The sequence below is a fragment of the Phodopus roborovskii genome, unplaced genomic scaffold (genome assembly GCF_943737965.1).
Source record: "Phodopus roborovskii unplaced genomic scaffold, PHOROB, whole genome shotgun sequence".
Classification (NCBI taxonomy): Eukaryota; Metazoa; Chordata; class Mammalia; order Rodentia; family Cricetidae; genus Phodopus; species Phodopus roborovskii.
Window position 1 is genome coordinate 595,241 of NW_026125948.1, and position 21,088 is coordinate 616,328.

General features: G+C 34.0%; 1 protein-coding gene across 1 annotated transcript in view; it reads right to left on the bottom strand.

Moving 5' to 3' along the window:
• Positions 1-21,088, bottom strand: part of Diaph2 (diaphanous related formin 2) — a gene marked incomplete at its 5' end in the record, with an annotated part of 564,399 nt that overhangs the window by 507,747 nt on the left and 35,564 nt on the right. The window contains 3 exons of the mRNA XM_051179135.1: positions 2,415-2,525; positions 16,605-16,713; positions 17,438-17,574. Coding sequence (XP_051035092.1) covers positions 2,415-2,525; positions 16,605-16,713; positions 17,438-17,574 — 357 coding nt within the window. The remainder of the gene's footprint in view (positions 1-2,414; positions 2,526-16,604; positions 16,714-17,437; positions 17,575-21,088) is intronic.

Genomic DNA, 21,088 nt, shown 5'->3' on the forward strand with positions numbered 1-21,088 from the left:
GATTGGTATGTAAAATGAAAAAAATTTAAATAAAACATTAGAGAAGTGCATAATTGAATATTTTCAAGGAAAGAAGTAATTGGCAAAGTATATAATTCATTTAAACAATTATCTCAATGAAATATAAAATATCCTATGTGTCTTATTCATAATTTTCTGACCTTATTAATATGTGTATATACAGACATATGCAATCATATTGGTAAGATTTCATTTCATTTATTAAACTATGAATGATATATCCATACTTTATTAATAAAAAAGTTTGAGAAATTAAACCAACTTTACACAGTAAAAAGGAATATGACAGGTCGAACACAGTTATATCACAACTAGACATATAGTCAAAGGATTCTAAATCCTACTACAGACGTCAAAAAGATATAAAACATGTCCATTGCCTGACAACATTATTTTTACTTTGTTGTTCCCTCATATATCTGATTTTCTTATTTACCTAAACAAAAGGCAGATGTAGAAATTTCAAAAACAGTCAAAATAAATTACTGAATAAGCAAATATATTTTAAAAGGCACTACAGCATATACATCAATTAATTTATGCCAAACTAGTAAAGCAAATTTATTTAAAGTGAATAATCTAAATTCCATTTAACAGCAAAATTTTAACCACCATGGCAGAGGGAATAAGAAAATACATATTCACATAATATATAAAATTTGATCTGTTATGAAGATTCCGATAACTACTTCCAAAACTTTCACTGACCAAAAATAATGTATAATGAAATGAAATATGTCTGATTCCCCTACCATTTAATTTTATTAGAGAGGTATAATTTTTGATGTATGGGCCAATCACTGAATGACATAGCTATAACAACAGCCATAACCATACCAAAGGCATTTATTAAGGTCTATTCTAGAAATATAGAAATTGTCTTATTTGAGCAATATAAAAAATAAGGATAAATTAAAAAGAAATATTTGAAAGTCTTAGGCTTATTTATTAATATATTCAAAGTTCAAAGACTACACAAACATTTTTATTATTATATATTCTAGTGCTTTACATGAACATATTTAGCACGTTTGTGTGTTAGTTAGGTACTAGTTGACATACAAAGTACACCTAGTATAAACTGAAGTATAACAATTTTAATCTTACTAAATCATGATAGCTAGAAAACAATAACAAAAATTTAAAGAAGTGTATGAAAGTGGAGAAATGATCCCCAGAGTAGGAAAGGCCTATCTGTCTAGATTCTATTTTTCATCAAATATAGCTGGGAAACTTATACTCAAAATAGACATTCCTAACCTACTCTCAATATGATTTTGACAATCATCTTTGAGGGAATATATACTCTCTCAGCTCACAGGTAAAGCCATGTTTATGAATATGTTAGTCCACCTTAAAATGAAATAGTTGAAAATCCCTATATGATTTATCCCAAAACTTCAGGAAATAAAACACAATGCTTTCCATTTTCCACATCCTAGGAAATCACTGAGATCTGAAGCGGGGCTTACCAGAGATGAGTCAATTAAAGAAAACTATCCACCCGCATCCCAGAAGCTATTCACATTTGAGAGATGCTGGGAAAAGGAACATCAGTTTGTGCCCATGAAACAATACTGGATATATCTACCACAGTCCATGGCAGATCCCATGCTCAGGAATAGTCAGCCAACACAAACCATGTTTCTGGAAGTTTTGATGTTGTTTTGAAGAGAGAGAAAGAACATGAAGTTGGGTCAGTAGAGAGATGGGAAAATATCTTGGAGAAGTAGAATAAAGAGAAAGAATATGATGAAATGTACTGGATAGAATGTTAAATGAACAAAGAAAGGCAATATTTAAAAAGAAAGTCATTTTCAGAAAATACGCATAAAAGATAAAAATAAGACAAATACTTGTGTTCTAGAATATACAGAGTGAGGGTACTCAGTTATCAGATATAGGCTATAAAAATATTCCAAATATAGTTTAAAATTACTTTAATTAGAACAAACACCTACATTCAATTGAATTTGAATTGAAATTGTTTCTCTTTAGAAAAGTTCTAAATAAGCTTAATAAAAATATCATACTTAAGCAAAACATCCTGAATATATGAGTCAAGTCTCAATATGAACACTTAGGCTAAATATAAATAAAAGTATCAAATAGGAAAGCAGAAAACATTTAAGGAAAAAACAAGTTTGCAAATATGTATGTTATATATATATATTTAAATCATTAACTGATTTAGGAATCATTCATTGCATAGTGAGATTAACACTACACACACACATACACACATATATATACATATATATTACAAAATGCCTCTTTTATTTGAGGCAATAACAAATAAAAAATCCGTGCTCTCCTTGAAAAAAACACCTGTACTTGAAAAGGCAAACAAATTAAAAGTTCAGTAGTACGATAAATAGACACATTCAACTTACTGGGAGCAATGCTTTTAGTCCAGAACGGAGAAATTCATTCCTCAAATGAATTCGAAAATCAAGATCATATGGAGAAGTGACAAGTGCATTTATGAACTGCATGCAGGCCACCTACAAAGAGAAAGTAAATTTCATTTAAATATGTAGGCACTTTAAAGAAATGTTTAGTACAACCAGGCTGCATAAACCCACAGAGAGAACTGACCTGAACAAGGGGAAGCTAATGAACTCTCAGACTAATAGCTGGGAAACCAGCATTGGACCAACTCAGACACCCTGAACATGGGTCTAGGAAGGCCTGGGCAATGTAAGGGACCTCTGACAGTGGAACCAGGATGTATCCCTGGTGCATGAAAGAATTTTGGATTCACATTACCAATGGAGGGATACTCCAGTAACCTAGAGGAAGGAGGGAGGGCCTATTCCCTGCTCCAAATGACTTCACAGATTTTGTTGATCCCTCCTAGAAGGCATCAACCTCCCTGTGGAGTGGGGGAAGGGATGGGATGGAATGGGGGTTAGGGGTCATAGTTGGGAGGAAGAGAGGGAGGGAGGAAGGGAAGAAGAGAGAGGGAACTGGGATCAATATATAAAATAAGAAAAAAATAATAATAAAATGAATAAGCTTAAAAAAAAAGATATACTTTGTCCAGCAAGGCAAATACAACATCCCTTTCAAAAAAAAAAATCTTAGTTAATACATGTAGGTAAAACATTCATTAAAGGCATATAAAATACAAGTATTTCTGCATACATATTTATATGAATTTGTATTATAAGCAACATTAGCAATAAAGATTACAATATCCAGTGTAATTTTAACAATGATATGAAAGTTAACAGAGTTTCTATATGTAGCATTGCAGACTGTTTTGGAACTAGCTCTGTAGACCAGGACTCGAACTCACAGAGATCTGCCTGCCTCTGCCTCCCAAGTGCAAGACTGTATTCTTATAAAAAAAAAAAGGTTAATATCTTTATAGAAATAAATGTATTTTATTAATGAAATGAAAATAGTAAAAGTCAAATTTAGTTAATACATCAATATTATATTACACATTGTTATAAAAATATCACTTCTATTATGTACTTTATATATTACATATACAAACACGGCTGAATATTTTAAAAACTTGAACACAGAGTCTACCATATAAAAAGAGTAGGTTATTTAAAGACAGTTGTCAAAAAAGAAAAGGGAACAAAATGCCATTTATTGCTCTCCAAATTATACAAGATACCTCATTAATAACATATCAACAGCGAAATACACCTCCTAGAGAATTACATCTAAAGACAAACTACTAATGTAAGTAAAAAAAACTGTTATATGTACTCATCTATGCTACAGTGATGACTTTCAAAGCACAATAAGTTAGGAATTGAAAACCAAAAGTATCGCAATATCTTAAATTAAAAATTAAATAATTACTTCAAGAAGCAAAACATATGATTATGAAAGACCATTGTGCATATCCAATATACAAAATAAATAGTTAAATGAAAAAACCTAAACTCGTACCATCTCTAGTGTTTAATTTTTATTAATTATTGCACAATGTATTAGGTGCTTTATATAATTTACTATCTAAAGTCACTCACAGAAAAAAATGAGATGTACATACTATTATATTTCTTTTACACATGGAAAAGTTGTAGCTTACAGAATTTACATAACCAATGAAGGTCAAATAGAAAAAGAAAATTATTTTTCTAAGTTTTACTACAAATAGAAAATGATTCCCGAAACATTTCAGATATCTTAGAAACTCTACACAAGGGTTCAAGCAAGAAAAGATTTAAAGGCAATATTAGGTGACAAAATTTATCTATTGTATCATGTTTGGTGAATGAGGAGCATCTACATTAGAGCTATCTATAATTATGAACACATGAAAATAATGTGACAATATGTTGTCTAGGATAAGAAGTTACCAAATATATATCATGAAATGCAAATAAAAATAGGAAAGGACAAAATGACACTGGATTTGGAGTACATGTCATCCCATAAGTATCACATAGAGAGTATCCCATAATCCAAATTAATGACTTCTCTTTCTTTTTTGCTATCCCCCAGGGCATTCCATATTCTATGTGAATGCACATTTAAACACAAGTACATGTATACAAGTTCACATAATGAAATTACAGTACTCTACTATTCAAATCAGGCCCTTCAAATCACAGATTAACTTCAATAGGAAATAAATCAAGAACCTACCTTCACTAGCTATAGTCCAATGGCATGAAAAATACATGTGATTTATAGGTCACATCCTGGACAACATGGATAAAGAATACTGCAAGAAATTTGACAGAACAAAACTGCATGGAAAACATTAATGAACATGAGGTTCTGGCCAGTTAGAGCTAAGATTGAAATAATTACAAACCTCATTCTCAAATAATGAAATTTCCAAACACTGATGCTCAGCACACAAGGATATAAATCTGTAAGGATGTGACTGAACTCTATTGTCCTCTAACAGAGCAAAATCAATCTGCTTTTAAAGTAATCCCTCTCCAAAGATAAGAAGTAAAAAACGTAAAATTGTTTCATATGTGGGTTATGAAAATGAGATGATCTCTATGAGTTCAAACGGCTAGTAAGCCAAAAAAAAGAAAACTAGCACCTCTAGTAGTACTGGGTTCTTTCTACACATTAGAATGTGCCAATCTAGCATTGGTAAATTCAATTTATATTCATCCAGCTCATGCCAGAAAGAGTATAAAAGTAGTTGTATTGAATAGCACAAATTAAAATACTCAGATTCTTCATTTTTAGAATTTTTTAATACCTTTAACTTTCAAAATGGTTTCCCATATTTATTTATGCTTCTAATATACAATCACTGAGAAACAAAGTGTTTTTAAAAATCACAGGATGTCAGTCAATTTTGTTCATGAAATAAAAATATGCAGTGGTAGGATAGGACCATGATTCATATGTTAAACCACTAAGTATGAGCAGCGCCTATCCATATTTCTTGTTGACATAGGAAAATTTGATATTATCTACACTTTACTAATATGCATTTAATAAATATCACATATATTACATATGTATATATGCTTTTATGTGACTGCATATAAAATAAACAGCAATGAAATAGGTATGAGCAACTTCCCAAAATCACTATGAAAAGAAGTGAAGCTTTTATTTATTTTAACTAACAAGTTTTACAAACTGCAAACATTTGTCTGTGTGTTTGATCACAATTCTTAGAGTTATGGAGTACAGTAATTGCCAACTGTAGGGCATTCGCAGTCAGATTATCCATATTGACATTAGCTGTGACAAATTGTGCTTTTCAAATTTTACTGACACTGTCAAACATTTGACCTTATTAAGTGCTCTGTTGACATTAACAAGGTCTTTCCTTTTCCTAGCCACAGCAGGAGTTAGGGAAAGAGATGGTTTAAGTCAAAATAAGTACTTATTAAGAGGTATACAAATATGCAGGGAAAGTTAATTAAGTCAAGAAATGGAGAAGGATTTCTAGACGAAAGAAGAGATTTATGTACAAAGGATTAGAAGTAGTGGGAGTAAATTGCACAAAATGTTCATAAAGCACATCATAGTATGAATACATCACAATGTGTATGCGCAGAAGAATAGTGAAATACACAAAGAGAAAGCAGTATGCAGAAAATGGTGTGCTTGTATTTATTCATCTGGGAAGGTGAGACAAAAAGACTAAATTTTACTCCTAGAGGTCATAAAAAGCCTTTGTAGAATTGTAAGTGATAACAAATACTGCTGCTATGAACATAGTTAAACAAATATCCTTGTTGCATGGATGTGAATCCTTTGGGTATGCCTAAGAGGGGGATTGCTGGGTCCTGTGGTAAACTAATTCCCATTTTCCTGAAACTGCCATACTCATCTCCAAAATGGCTATAGGAGTTTGCACTCCCACCAGCAGTGGAGGAATGTTACCCATTCTCCACATCCTCTCCAGCATGAGTCATCAATTGTGTTTCTAATTTTAGCCATTCTGGCAGGAGTAAGTTGTTTTGATTTGCATTTCCCTGATAGCTAAGGATGTGGAGCATTTTCTTAACTGTCTTGCAGCCTTTTTGATTCCCTCTATTGAGAATTCTTTCTTCAGGTCTGTACCCCATTTTTTAATAGGGTTATTTGGTGTTTTGTTGAATAGTTTCTTGAGTTCTTTGTATATTTTGGAGATCAGCCCTTTGTCGGATATGGGATTGGTGTAAACCTTTTCCCAGTCTGTGGGCTGCCTTTTGGTCTTTTCTAATGCATTCTTTGTCTTACAGAAGCTTCTAAGTTTGAAGAGGTCCCATTTAGGAACTTTTTCTCTCAGTGTGTGTGCCCCTGGATTTAGGTTCAGAAAGCGGTCTCCTATACCAATTTGTTCAAGGGTACCTCCTATTTCTCTTCTAAGAGGTTCAATGTGGCTGGATTGATGTTGAGGTTTTCGATCCATTTGGACTTGAGTTTTGTGCATGGCGACAGACATGGGTCTATCTGCAGTCTTCTACACACCCTCATCCAATTGTGCCAGCACCATTTGTTGAAGATGCTGTCCTCGATTGTATAATTTTAGCTGTTTTGTCGAAAATCAGGTGTTCATAGGTGCGTGGATTAATATCAGGATTTTCAATTCGATTCCATTGGTCTACCAGTCTATTTTTATGCCAATACCAGGCTGTTTTCAGAACTATAGCTCTGTAGTAGAGCTTAAAGTCAGGAATGGTGATGCCTCCTGAAGTTCTTTTATTGTATAGGGTTGTTTTGGCTATCCTGGGTCTTTTGTTTTTCCATATAAAGTTGATTATTATCCTTTCAAGGTTGGTGAAGAATTGTGGTGGGATTTTAATGGGGATTGCATTGAATCTGTAGATTGCTTTTGGCAAGATTGCCATTTTTACTATGTTATTCCTACCTATTCAAGAGCATGGGAGGTCTTTCCATTTTCTGGTATCTTCTTTAATTTCTTTCTTTAGAGTCACAAAGTTCTTATTATATAGGTCTTTTACTTGTTTGGTAAGCGTTACACCAAGATACTTTATGTTGCTTGTGGCTATTGTAAAGGGTGATGTTTCTCTGATTTCTTTCTCTGTCTCTTTGTCGCCTTAAAAAAGTAGGGCTACTGATTTTTTTGAGTTTATCTTGTATCCTGCTAGTTTGCTGAAGGTGTTTATCAGCTATAGGAGTTCCCTGGTAGAGTTTTTTGGGTCGCTTATGTAAACTATCATATCATCTGCAAATAGAGACAGTTTGACTTCTTCCTTACCAATTGGGATCCCCTTGATCTCCTTTTTTTGTCTTATAGCATTAGCTAGAACTTCTAGTACGATTTTGCAGAGGTATGGAGAGAGATGGCAGCCTTGTCTTGTTCCTGGTTTTAGAGGAATTGGCTTAAGTTTCTCTCCATTCAGTTTGATGTGGGCAATTGGTTTGCTGTATATTGCTCTTATTATGTTTAGTTATGTTCCTGTTATCCCTGACATTTCCAAGACCTCTATCATGAAAGGGTGTTGAATTTTGTCTAAGGCTTTTTCAGCATCTAGGGAGATAATCATATGGTTTTTCTTTTTCTGTTTGTTTATAAGGTGGATCAGGTTGACAGATTTTCGTATGTTAAACCATCCCTGCATTCCAGGGATGAAGCCTACTTGGTCATGGAGGATGATTTCTCTGATGTATTCTTGAATTCGGTTTGCCAGTATTTTACTGAGTATTTTTGCATTGATGTTCATCAGGGATATTGGTCTGTAGTTTTCTTTCTTAGTTGTGTCTTTGTGAGGCTTGGATACCAAGGTTATTGTGGCCTCATAAAAAAAGTTTGGCAATGAACCTTCTGTTTCTATCTTATGGAAGAGTTTGAGGAGTAGTGATATTAGTTCTTCCTTGAATGTCTGGTAGAATTCTGCACTGAATCCATCTGGCCTTGGACCTTTCTTTGGTTAGAAGGCTTTTGATGACTGCTTCTATTTCATTGCTGGTTATAGGCCTATTTAAGTTGTTTGTCTGTTCTTGATTAAATTTGGTAAGTGATAGTTATCCAGAAATTGTTCCATTTCCTTTGAATTTTCAATTTTTGTGGAATACAGATTTTCAAAGTATGATCTGACAATTGTCTAGATTTCCTCTGTGTATGTTGTTATGTTCCCCTTTTCATTTCTGATTTTGTTAATTTGCATGTTCTCTCTCTGCTTTTTCATTAATTTGGATAAATGTTTGTCTATCTTGTCGATTTTCTCAAAAAACCAACTCTTCCTTGCATTGATTATTTGTATTGTTTTCCTGGTTTCTATTTTGTTGATTTCAGCCCTCAAGTTGATTATTTCCTGGTGTCTACTCCTATGGGGTGAATTTGCTTCTCTCTGTTCTAAGGCGTTCAGTTGTGCTGTTAATTCTCTTCAGGAAATGCAAATCAAAACAACTTTGAGAATCCATCTTACTCCTGCCAGAATGGCTAAAATTAGAAACACCAATGATGACTCATGTTGTAGAAGATGTGGAGAAAGGGAAACACTCCTCCACTGCTGGTCAACTATGTTCATAGCAGCACTATTTGTAATAGCAAGAATCTGGAAGCAACCTAGATGCCCCTCAATTGAAGAATGGTTAATGAAGATGTGGCACATCTACACAATGGAATAGTACTTTGCAGAAAAAAATAATGGTATCCGGAAATTCTCAGGAAAATGGATGGCAATTGAAGAACCCATCTTGAATGAGATAACCCAGTCACAAAAAGAGGAATATATTATGTACTCACTCATATATGGATTTTAGAGCTAGAGCAAAGGATCACCAGCCTATAATTCACACCACCAGAGGAATTAGGATAAAAGGTATATTCTAAGAGATTCATATAAAGTCCCTCAGAACTGGGAGGGGACAAGTCCCCCAGAGCCCAGGGGAAGTGGGGGGGGGCAGCAAATGGAGAGAGATGTAGGAGAAAACGAGGGGGAGGAAAGGAAAACCTGTGCGACCAGGAAGATTGAGCCTGGTTAGGAATAGAAGACAGGAAAGAGAGTAAGAGAGAGGGAACATAAAAGAGGGAGCCAATATTGGTTTGAAGATAAAACTGAACACAAAGAAAAGGTCTAGAGAACTACAAGACTGCTGCCAACTAACAATTTGAGCTTCCGTGGAAAGGCTACCATAATTGCCCTTCTCGGAGAGTGAGATCAACAACTAACTTATCCAAGGAGCCCTCAACTAATGCCTGTTGGAAACAGGAGCAAGCACCCACACATAAACAGAGTCGAAGTAGAACTCAGATGCAGAGTGAGATGACAAGACCAGGAAGCAGATACACATAGAGACAGATTACCTGAACAATGAGGAACTAAGGGGCCACCAGACTGATAGCTGGGAAGCCAGGATGGGACTGACTCAGACCCTCCTGTATATGGGTCTCAGCCAGAAGGACTGAGAAGTCTAAGGGACCTCAGACAGTGGAGCAAGGATGTATCCCTGGTGCACAAAAGGGTTTTGTGAACACATCCCCCATGGAGGGATAACTGCCTTAATCTAGAGACAGGAGAGAAGCCCGAGTCCCTATCTCACATGACCTGTCAGACCTACATGGCCCCTACTGGATGGCATTCCCCTACATATGGAATTGGAGTGGGGGGATGGGAGGCCAGGGTGGATAGAGTGCAAGAGAGGGTAAAAGGGAGGGAAGGAGGGAGGGAGGGAGAAAGGGAGGGAGGGACGGAGGGAGGGAGAGGGAACTGGGATGGACATGTAAAATAATAAATTAAATTAAATTAAAAAAATGCTTTGACTCCAAAATTTAAGTTCAAGGACAAGTTACTGGGGAAAAGGATTTCTATTTTTGTTTCCCCAGAAAACGAAAAGATGTGGATTCCTTCCAGACAAATTTGGTTTGATCAAGCCAGACCACCTGAAACAGAGTACCAGGTGATCCTTCATTCAAAACATCTGGACAAAGCAGCCTTACAGACTATAGCCAGGATTTCAGAATCTTCTTCGAATCCCCCATGACAGTGCCCCTTACCAGCAGGAAGTAGTTTGGAAAGAACAATGCCCAAATTCCCAAATATTTTCTATAAATGTTTGTTTTCATTTAAATGGACTTGGTTATATGAAATAAATAAATAAATAAAAAGAATTGTAAGCACTGATATGCCAAATTGGCATGTCAGAACATTGACTTTGGCGATGTGGATTTAAAGGGGTAAAATGTAGGGTAGAAGATTTAATTTAAAAAGGAGTCACCACAAAGTATAAAATAAAGAGAATTCCCTGAAATTAAAAAAACTGACATCAGCCTAGTGATTAGAGACATACTATTCTTGAAAGTACAAAATTAACAAGATATATAATAAAGGATATATTTATAGTAAAGGTGAATTTGAAGCCAACTATTACATTTTTCGTGTAGGTTAATTGTTATATAATGATCTAGAAGGAATAAAAGAAAATGTTAGGTCATGGTGAAAAATATTATATTAGAGAGGTTAAGGATGAACGTACTTAAAAGCAATACAGAACTCAAACCTACTGTGTTTGAAAGGGAAAGCTGAATAAGATGCAAAGAGCTTAGACAAACTTATGAGTTGCTGAACTCAGAAACAAATAGTCAAAAAGAGAAAACTTAAGAACCAAATATGCCAAGATGCAACTTTCCCTCATATACACAAACCTTTGATTTTGGTTTATACAAGTGTATATTGGGACATAGATCCTAAACTAAGAAGGGATCCATGAGAGGTTTTAAAAAAGCTATCCTAATGACAAGAAAAGAGATGCCTTAATAGAGGTAGCCAAGATATGTTTAAAGAGAAATCTGGCAATAGGGAAATGTTCAGAGATCCACAAAGACATTCCCAACTAAGAATCTAGGCAGTAGTGGAGACGCTGCCTTTGATGCTATTCCCTCATAATGAGACTGATGACTACCTGAATTGCCATCCTAGAGCTTTCACCCAGTAGCTGATGGAAGCAGAAGCAGACACCCACAGCTAAGCTCTGAGCCAAACTCTGGGAATCCAGTTGTAGAGAGGGAGGAGAGCTGAACAAAGCAGTGAAGACCATGGTAGAGACAACAGAAATAGCTGACCTGACCTAGTAAGAGTACATAGAACCCAGTTTTAAAATTGGAACAAACCAAGCCCTCTGAATGTGGCTACGAGTTAGGAGCCCTGGGCAGTCTATGGGACCTCTTACAGTGGAACCTGTATTTATTCCTAGTGTATAAATGTTCTTTGAGAACCCATTGCCTATGCAGGCATACCATTTCTGCAGCTACATGGAGAACTCCAGCCCTCCACCAAAGTATGTGACAAACTTTGATGATTACCCATGGAAGACCTCAATATTCTTGGGAAGTGTGTAGGGGGTGGGCTGGAGGTCTGGTGTGGGGCATGGAAGTACGTGGGGAGAAGGACTGGGGTATTGATACATAAAATGATTGTTTATAAATTAAGTTTTTAAAAAGATATCCTAAGAGGAAGGTTGGTGAATATTTTTGACATGAAAATGAAACTGGAGGTACTAAGGGAAGAAGAAGGAAATCAATATAAGACAGAAGCATGGAGAAAGCATAGAGTATCAGAAAAGAATGGCTAAAAGTAAAGTATATACAAAAATTTCATTATGAACCCAATCAATTGGATTTATTATTTTTAAAACCAAATTTGAAAATTTAAAATGAGCTTTTGGACTCAGGATAAATAAGGGCTGTACATACACATAAAAATCTTTAAGTAAAACAGAAATACAAGAAATAAAAGGAGAGAGATTAGTATCATGGAAGTGAAAGAGAGGGCATTATAAAGTCCTGATCAATAAAGTCAAATAGTGCTAGAAAGACAATGCAATATCGTTTAGTCTGCTCCTTTTCATACACTGACAATCACACTTTCCTACAATTGTAATAATAAACAAAATTACTCATCTTTGAAACAGATTGAAAAGTGAAGGTATACTTGAAGCCAGAACTTTTCTTGTTACAATGAAAATGCAACACTATTGTCCAAATTTGTCTACACAGTAGTATACTTCTCTCTCTCTCTCTCTCTCTCTCTCTCTCTCTCTCTCTCTCTCTCTCTCTCTCTCTCTCTGTGTGTGTGTGTGTGTGTGTGTGGTAGATATATATATATATGTTTGGGACTTAGCTCACTGGCAATTACCTTAGTTTCAGTAGCTTACTAAACTTCTACTTAGCTCTCCTTTCCTGCCATGCTGTGTGTGGTCACATCTTCAAGTTCTTAAAATATGGGTCTAGGAAAATCCCTCTCCAAACCTTCAAAGTTGTGCCCTTAGTCTGCCATGAATAGAAATGAGATGCTCAGTCTCAATATGATAACACAAGAAAACAAAGTTAAGGTTTAATTAAAGACCAACAAGTTTTCTTTCTCACAAAACGGGTTTGATAGATTTCATAATTTCAATGAAGGGTCAATGTGATTATTTTTACCTAAATTTCATTATTAATTCTCTCCCCAACTCCTGAAATCATGAAAACACATGGAAGCATTTTGCCTAATTGTATCCTGGGAAAATGTGCATTCACTGGATATTAGGGTTACATTCTCTACCTATTGAAAGATTACTAATGGCAAATTTACTTTGATTTTTCCTGTATTACTGCATAGAAATAAAGTTCAAGTATATGCGTGTATGAACTTCTATTTTCACTTCTAAAATAATTGGCAGATAGTGGGTGCCTCCATTCTTACACACTATAAGCCATTCTTGTCTCAATTCTAATATAATACTGCCTCCTTATCAGAAAACATAATATCAGTGAAATTCTTATTTTTTGAGGCCAATTTCAAGTATCACTTCAAGAGATACTACTTCTATAATTATCAGATTTGATGTATAATTTATATGAGACAGCATATGCAAATTATTTGAAATGTTATGTGATATAGCACTCATATGTGATATTTTTAATTTGTTACTTCTGTGAGTCCAATAATAAACCTTGCTAGGTACAAAAGACATGAATTTTAATAGGTAGGGAAACATGACCCTCCCATGTAAGAGGAGACTTGCTAGAACACAGTTATATATTAAAGTTGGGAAAGAACAGAAAACATGCATCAAAAAAATATACATGAATATGTATGAGCACACACGCTTGCTGTTGTGTACACATATATCAATATATAAGCAGATCCATGTAAGAATATAATTAGGAAAAAAACAAGTGAAAAAAAGGGGGGGAGTTCCTGCAAAAATAGAAGAGCAAAAATGCATTAAAAAACAAAGAATAAAAAGGGGTAGTCAGAGACAACCCAGAAAGAGAGGTGCCCAGACAAGCAAGGGAAGTAAAATTGTCAAGGAGGACATGTTGATCAGTGGTGACAAAGCCACCATTTGGAAGAAATCTTTGGCTTTGAAATTAGGGCTCCATTACAGACTTCTTTTTAGTACTGTAAGAGAAAGCTAAGTTGAGAAAGGAAATTTAGAAAATAGAGGAAATAATTATAGATTATTCTGTTAGAGATAAGTGTGACAAGACAAAAAGGCAGATGAGAGGCTAGCGAGTGTAAAACTACAGGTAATACAGTGCAGCACACTGAACAGTGTGACTAAGCTGAATGTAAGGCAAAGAAGAGAATAAATATATTGATGTGATTTATCCCTGATCTGTTCCTGAAACTACTGAAAGTCATGAAAATCCTATCATAGCAGAGCTAGAAATCATCTATAATAAATTGTTAGTTTAAAATATAATTAGTAGAGTATTATAACGGAATTACTTAATGACATTATAATAAGAGATCTCAGGACACCACCAAAATTGAAAAGTGATTCTGTTAAAATACAACACAAATTATATTTTTTAAACAACATATTTTGGCTTTTGTTTTAATTTCAGTATTCTGAACGTATTTTATAACTTTTTCATGATATTTTCTCATTTACATTAAAAACGCCTAATAAACCCACTTCACAATTCTTGGGAGAGTACTAGCTCTGTATATAATAAACTACTAAACTTTGTAGCTCATTAAAATAGGAAGTTTCAAAATGTAGCTTGCATATGCTTGCATCCATAATCAGTATTCAATATTTTTTGAATATTTAGCAAGATGTCTACAATTTTTCCATATGCTACTTGTTAAACAATTGCTACTTAGTCATTTTAATCTGTACAGCGCCATGAAGAACACAGAATGTCAGTTCTGTTTCACTGACTGGAGCATACTACTCTACAATGACGTACTTTTTATGGAATTGTTACTATAATGGACATTACAATATAATTTTGGATGTATATACCAAGAAGTTTAAGTTCAAACCATCATTCTAAGCCTTAACAGCTTTGTGATTCTTAGAGGACTGATCATGTAGCCTCCATGCAACTCAGTTCCCTGATCAACAAACTTAAGATAACATAGAACTATGGCTGAATTATCATCTAAATAGTTTTAACTATGCAGATATACTTGTCCCATATATGGCAAACTGTTCCAAATGCAATGAAAACTTTGAAACTAAATAAAATACTTGAGTCCTATTAAACATTGAAAGTAATGCATGTCTGGCAGAGAAAGCCATCTAGTCAAGCATGCACAGCCAACACAGCAACAAGGACAAAACATTGGAGAAAACATCTGAAAATGCACATTTCAGGCTTTCCCTAGAAAGTTAAAGTTTATTTGAGACTAAAACTAATAATATGAAGAACTGTGTAAGTAAAATACTAAGGGGAAATTCTCAATTTTAAAAAGCCAATGCATAAGAGAACACAATAAAAGTTTACCAATATGTTTCTCATGCATGTTAATGAATAAAGCACTGTTGGCCAATAGGAAAGCAAGATAGGCAGGACTAGGAGACAAGGAGGATTTGAGGAAGTAGTGAGGAGGAGTCAGCATGTATAGACTGGAGAGAACAGAGGTCAGGGCCCACTCTCCGGTATCATGAGACCACATGGAAATACTTACATTAATAGAAATGCGTTAATACTTAAAACAGAGTTAGTCGATAAAAAACAAGTGACCAACAACGTTATATCTATTATATATATATATACATATATATATATATGTATATATATATTTGAGGCAGAACACATTTCAAAGATCTTTACATTTCTGAAGAAACATTATGTACAGTTTCACAACACTTCTTTAGAGAGCCCAATCCATCTGTTGAACACAATTTCCAACTGTAACAGAAAAGATGTCAATACTTCATAAAACAATAAAAAAGAACAAGCAATTATGTTTGTTTCACATCAAATACAAAATTTTCAAATGTATACTCACTAAAAATAACCTGAAAATTTAAATACAGTAGCAAAGTCTCTTTGAGTAATGATATAAATTTTTAGAAGATATTTCATGGAGTATCAAATAGTATGTACACTATCTAAAACAAAGAACACTTTGATATCAAATTCTGACTCTTCCATACCATGTCCACTTATTCAAGAGAAGCGATCTCATTCTGCCTAGCCACCTGTTAGATAAAACGATAATACTTGGGAAGCTGATTTGTTACAAGAATTAAATCAAATCATATTCGCAAAATAAAATGTGCCAGTCAGCATCTCTTGTCTCTAAATACAAGCAATAAACATGACATCTAATCAGTCAAGACCAAGGTATCCTTTAATAAAGTGAGGCATTTCCTGAAATCACTAAAAGCAAAGGATTTTGTCTTTTTAGAATTAAGCATGTTTAGTCTGGGTCTACAGAGTTTTCACGGGGTCCTTAACACAGGGGATACAATTCAATCCCTTCTGCATTGGTAAATCAGATTTCTGATTGTTTAACAGTCACAAAGAGAAATACACTGAATTCTCTCTTTTGTAATTATTTTTGGTTAATTGTAACCCAGGCCAGTGAGAACCTTGTAACCCTCCAGACTCAGTTAAGACTACGACACTATGACACCGTACCTGATTATTGTATTGTATTTCTACAAGAGCCTATAGCTTTATTAAATGGGTCAAATAGTACTGACTGAACTCTTTGCCCTTTGACCCATATTATTGCTAAAGCTTCAAATTCCCAATGATTATTGTAATGCATGCCATATTAGTAACAATGGAGAAGCAATTTTCTTAATTTTAAATAAATTAAATGAAGAAAACTATGAATAACACAAATAATTGTATATTTACATTAAATTTCAGAAATTCCAGCTAAAGAGGAGTTGTTATAACACAGATATTCAAAATATACCTCAAGTGATTTATGATAAAAGGACCCCACCTGGAGTTGTAAGGCTTCATGGTTTTCCAATCCTTCCACAATTGGTGAAAATCGTTCTCTGTTATTTCTTTCTGCTGCAGCAGTGATGGCTCCTAAAAGTTTGTCTAGACTGCAGACAAAAACAAGAGAAAATAGAAATGAGAAATATTTCATAAGATGAACATAGCTCATTCTCTATTTTGTTCTAAACATTTGATATTTACATAGACCATTGAAATTTTCACATCACAATACATTTAATAGACACTTCCAAATATTTGTAATATATAACACAATGATTTTAAAATATCCCAGCTATGGAACACATAACTGGAGCTAATTAACTTATCTATTACTTCACACGCTGATGTTTTCTTTATGAGCTGTTTTTGTTTCTGTTCTAAACGTTTACCTACAAATATCCACTATTCTTTCTTTATATTGGGTAAGTCATTTCATATTAAGTTACCGTTCAAGATAAAGTAAACTACAAGGATACAGTGGTACAAAGGATATACTTGACTTAATTAAAGATGCCTGGAACACATGTACATGTGTGTGTTCTGGGGGGGGAAGGTAGGGGGAGTATCCTGTAAAACAATGTTCTAAACACATTTCCAATTAACTAATGTTATCTTCAGTAAGACAAAAATCCATTTATTCATTTGAAATTAATCTTTAACAAATCTGGATTATATAATAACCAAAAAAGTACAATACAAACAAAATAAGGCTATCAACCAAAAATATTCTAAGAACTAGAATTTTATGCAAGTTATCAAAAAGAAAAAGAAAACCATTAATTTCTGCCATGCCATTTTTCAACACAATAAATAGAACATGTCAATACTTACATGTTCTCTTCTCCAACAATGCAAATAGCAGACAGTATTTTTACTATTTCAGTCATAATGTTGGGCTGCTTGGGGTCAATTGCTCTTGCCAACAATAAAAGACTCCTCTCATCTCCTAGAATCCTTTGCAGTCCAAACTAAAAACAAAAATAATTGGAAATGTCTATGCAACATAATTTTTATTCAAAATAAACCCAAAATAAAGAAAGTTTTTAAAAAACAAAACAAAACAAAACAAAACCAACTTCCCAGTGTCGTTAGGTATCTAATTATGTAAATTCTCCTCAAATGCAATTATTCACTTTTTATTTTATTTGAAATGACTATATTTTAGAAATTTAGGGGCATGAATAAAAATGATTTCCATTATTCCTCAATAAATTTTTGAAAATATTTCTAAGAAATATGGGAACCGTGATATAGATGTGAATACTTTGTTTTGGAATGGATTTTCATTTATTGATACAATTTAAGGTCAATTTTATGATACGTATATTTCTCCTGTTGTTTAGGTGTTGTGTTTATATAGCTCATTTAGAAATGTAATGTATAATTTAGTACAGCTTATCGATAGTTACCATTAATAGTCAAAACTTATAATGTTAGGTTTTCTAGATAAGCAGAGATGTATTTGAGATAGATAGAAATTCTTCAAACCTTTCAAAGACCTACAGAATATGGCATTTAAAATGGTTTAGGGTTTTTATTGACAATGAGGCACAATTGCTCCTGACAACACCACCTGCATCAGAAAGGAAGATGGACATTGAAGAAACGCGTTATGGAGTTTGCCTCCAATACGGCAAGACTAACCATGTGGACAAGATACTGCTCTAGTCTGGACTGTCTGACTTTGTGCTATATAAACTGGACATGCAGGACCCACAGAAAAGTGATTGCTGATTCAAGATGGACATTGATACAGAGTTCCTGCTTCATGAAAGAGTTTGCCAGACAGTCTACAGGACACAGTGAAAAATGACTGACAAACTGCCAATACAAGAAGACAGTTTAAAGTTTTCTGCTTTGCTAAAGAGTCTGCCAGACTCTTTATGCCCATATGGCCTATGGGCTAAAGATGGAAGATTACAAAAGAACTTCAGATGACCAGGCAGTGAGATGTCTCTGTCATTTCTAGAGTTTATATATTATTATTATTATATTATAGTTAGTTTTCCTTAGTTAGGATTAAAGATAAGTTACACATAGACTTTAGACTCACAAAGACAGGATAGATGATGGAATATTTTCTTCAAATCTTGCTAAATGTTAATGGACTAAATAGTGTTAACTGTGATTCTTATTTGATAGCTGTTATATGATATATTTTGCTTTGTTAAGGTTAAAACCCTTTTTTATTTATACAGAAAAGAGGAGGTGATGGGAGATGTCATTCTGTATATGTTTCTCATACTGGTTAATGAATAAAGCACTGTTGGCCAATAGGAAAGGAAGATAAGAGGGACTAGTAGACAAGGAGGAAATAGGAAGTAGGAAGGAGGAGCCAAGATGGAGAGACTAGGGAGACGAGATGCTGGTCCCTTTCCCCGGTAAGAAGACCACATGAAAATACATGGAAATGGGTTAATAATTAAAACAGAGCTAGCCAATAAGAAACTAGCACCTGGCCAATAACATTGTATCAAATACAGAGTCTCTGTGCATTATTTGGGGCTGGCGCGGCAGCGGGACAAGTCCAGGTGGCAGGCGGAAAAACCATACTTCTTACAGAACTGATATTTCTCTAACAAACAAGAACATACAGAACATACACAACCTACATTTTTTTCTAAAGCTATTCCTTAATGTCTTGATGTTCTTGAAACTGTGTTGAATTTGTGGTTAAGTTTTCCAATATATTTGCTTTGAAATTTAAAGTAAACATGAGAGAGGAAAATGTTGAAGTGCTTCAAGTATCCTCTATACTAGTTAAAGTAATAAAAATGTCATATGTACTTTCCCTATTCCATTGTCCTTTTAAATTATTTCTCTTAGTTTGTAACATACAACATAGACTCAGAGACATAGCACGGTCAAAAAGGCAAAAAAAAAAAAAAAAAAAAAAAAAAAATCAGTCTTGCTTGTTTTCTAGGCATGAACACAATTGTAAATGCACATGCCATACAAATGTCAATAGGTAGATTTTCAAATCACAAATTAATGTGTTAAGATGCTACTATTTTCACCTATGTCTCACAAAGTATACTTCTGTTTTCTCACAAAGTATACTTCTGTTTTCTCAATGCATTTCAAGTTAGTTCCATGGCAACATTACATTTCATTGGGAAACATTACAAGAGAACATTTGGCTAAGTATCAAACATATGAACAGCATTAAGGTTCTTAATTTAAATTCTAAGAGAAAAGGGGGACAGGCTAAACTTCTTAAATATGAATTTACTGTAAGCTTTAATAAATAAGGGAACATGCAATTTTTATGAGTTTCTGATATAAGTAACCTCAACATCAAGGGCCATTTACATCATTTAAGATGAAATTTACCTTCCATAATTTGTAAAATATAGTACAACTTAAAATGAATATATCACTGTGTGCTTTCTATTCAGAATGTCTGTTTTGTGTAGTTTCACATGCCTATAATTTAAAAGACTCATTTATTCTTGTGGCAAGGAAATATATCCAAATCATAAAAATAGCTTCACAAAAACTCCCACTTAATTTAGAATAATTTAAATGAAATCATGTTCCTCAAAACTGCCAAACACCTAAAAAAGAGAGTCTTTCCATATCTGAGTCTATACTAAGGAAAAAGGGCTGTATAGGAAATCCTAATAACTAATGTAACATTCTTTAGTCAGTATTTTAATGATAATTAGTTGTTATCCTATAAAACTATGATATTTGACAACATGAATCAATAAAGATGTAGAACAAAAGCTCCTATAGCTGAATTTACAGAGGAGGAGACTGATTAGCCAGAGGCTAAGTTATTTTTCAAAGGCCCTGTCTGCTTAAGACTAGAAATGTGATCTGCATCTCTGATTTCCAGCACTAACCTCTCTTTCTATGTTACAATTTTCTCAGTCACAGAAAGAGATCTTTCTTGAGCTATGGAGAAAGCAGTAGTTAAATAAGTGTATTGTTGTTAGGCATTTGATCCCATAATGTGTTGTATCTAAAGGCTCAGCAGAAGAGAAATTCTCGACCAGTACTGATAGGAGTGTTTTGACAAGAAACTTACAGATGGTGAGCAAGATAGCTCATGGGATAAGGTGCTTGATAAAATGTCTGAAAACCAAAGTTTGATCCCTGGGACAAACACAGTAAAAGGAGAGAGATGACTCCCTTAATTTGTACTCTGGCCTTCCCATGCATGTACTGATGCATTATACACATCCAAAATTAAATGTAAAGATATAATGAACTTACAGAAAAAGCAGTAAAGGTATACGAGATGAAAGAGTTCATTAGCAACCATGTACTGCTTGTACCAACAATTCTATTTGATGATTTAACATGGGCATATGATACAGAAAATGATGTATAATTGTATATACCAAAGAAAGTGTTTGTATATTACTTAAATATACAGTATTACTGCATTGATAATTAATAGCTATAGCTCACATTTAGCAAGTTCCTGGTTATTGCTATAATTACTTATTTCTAGTAAGTATTTTGAGATTATTA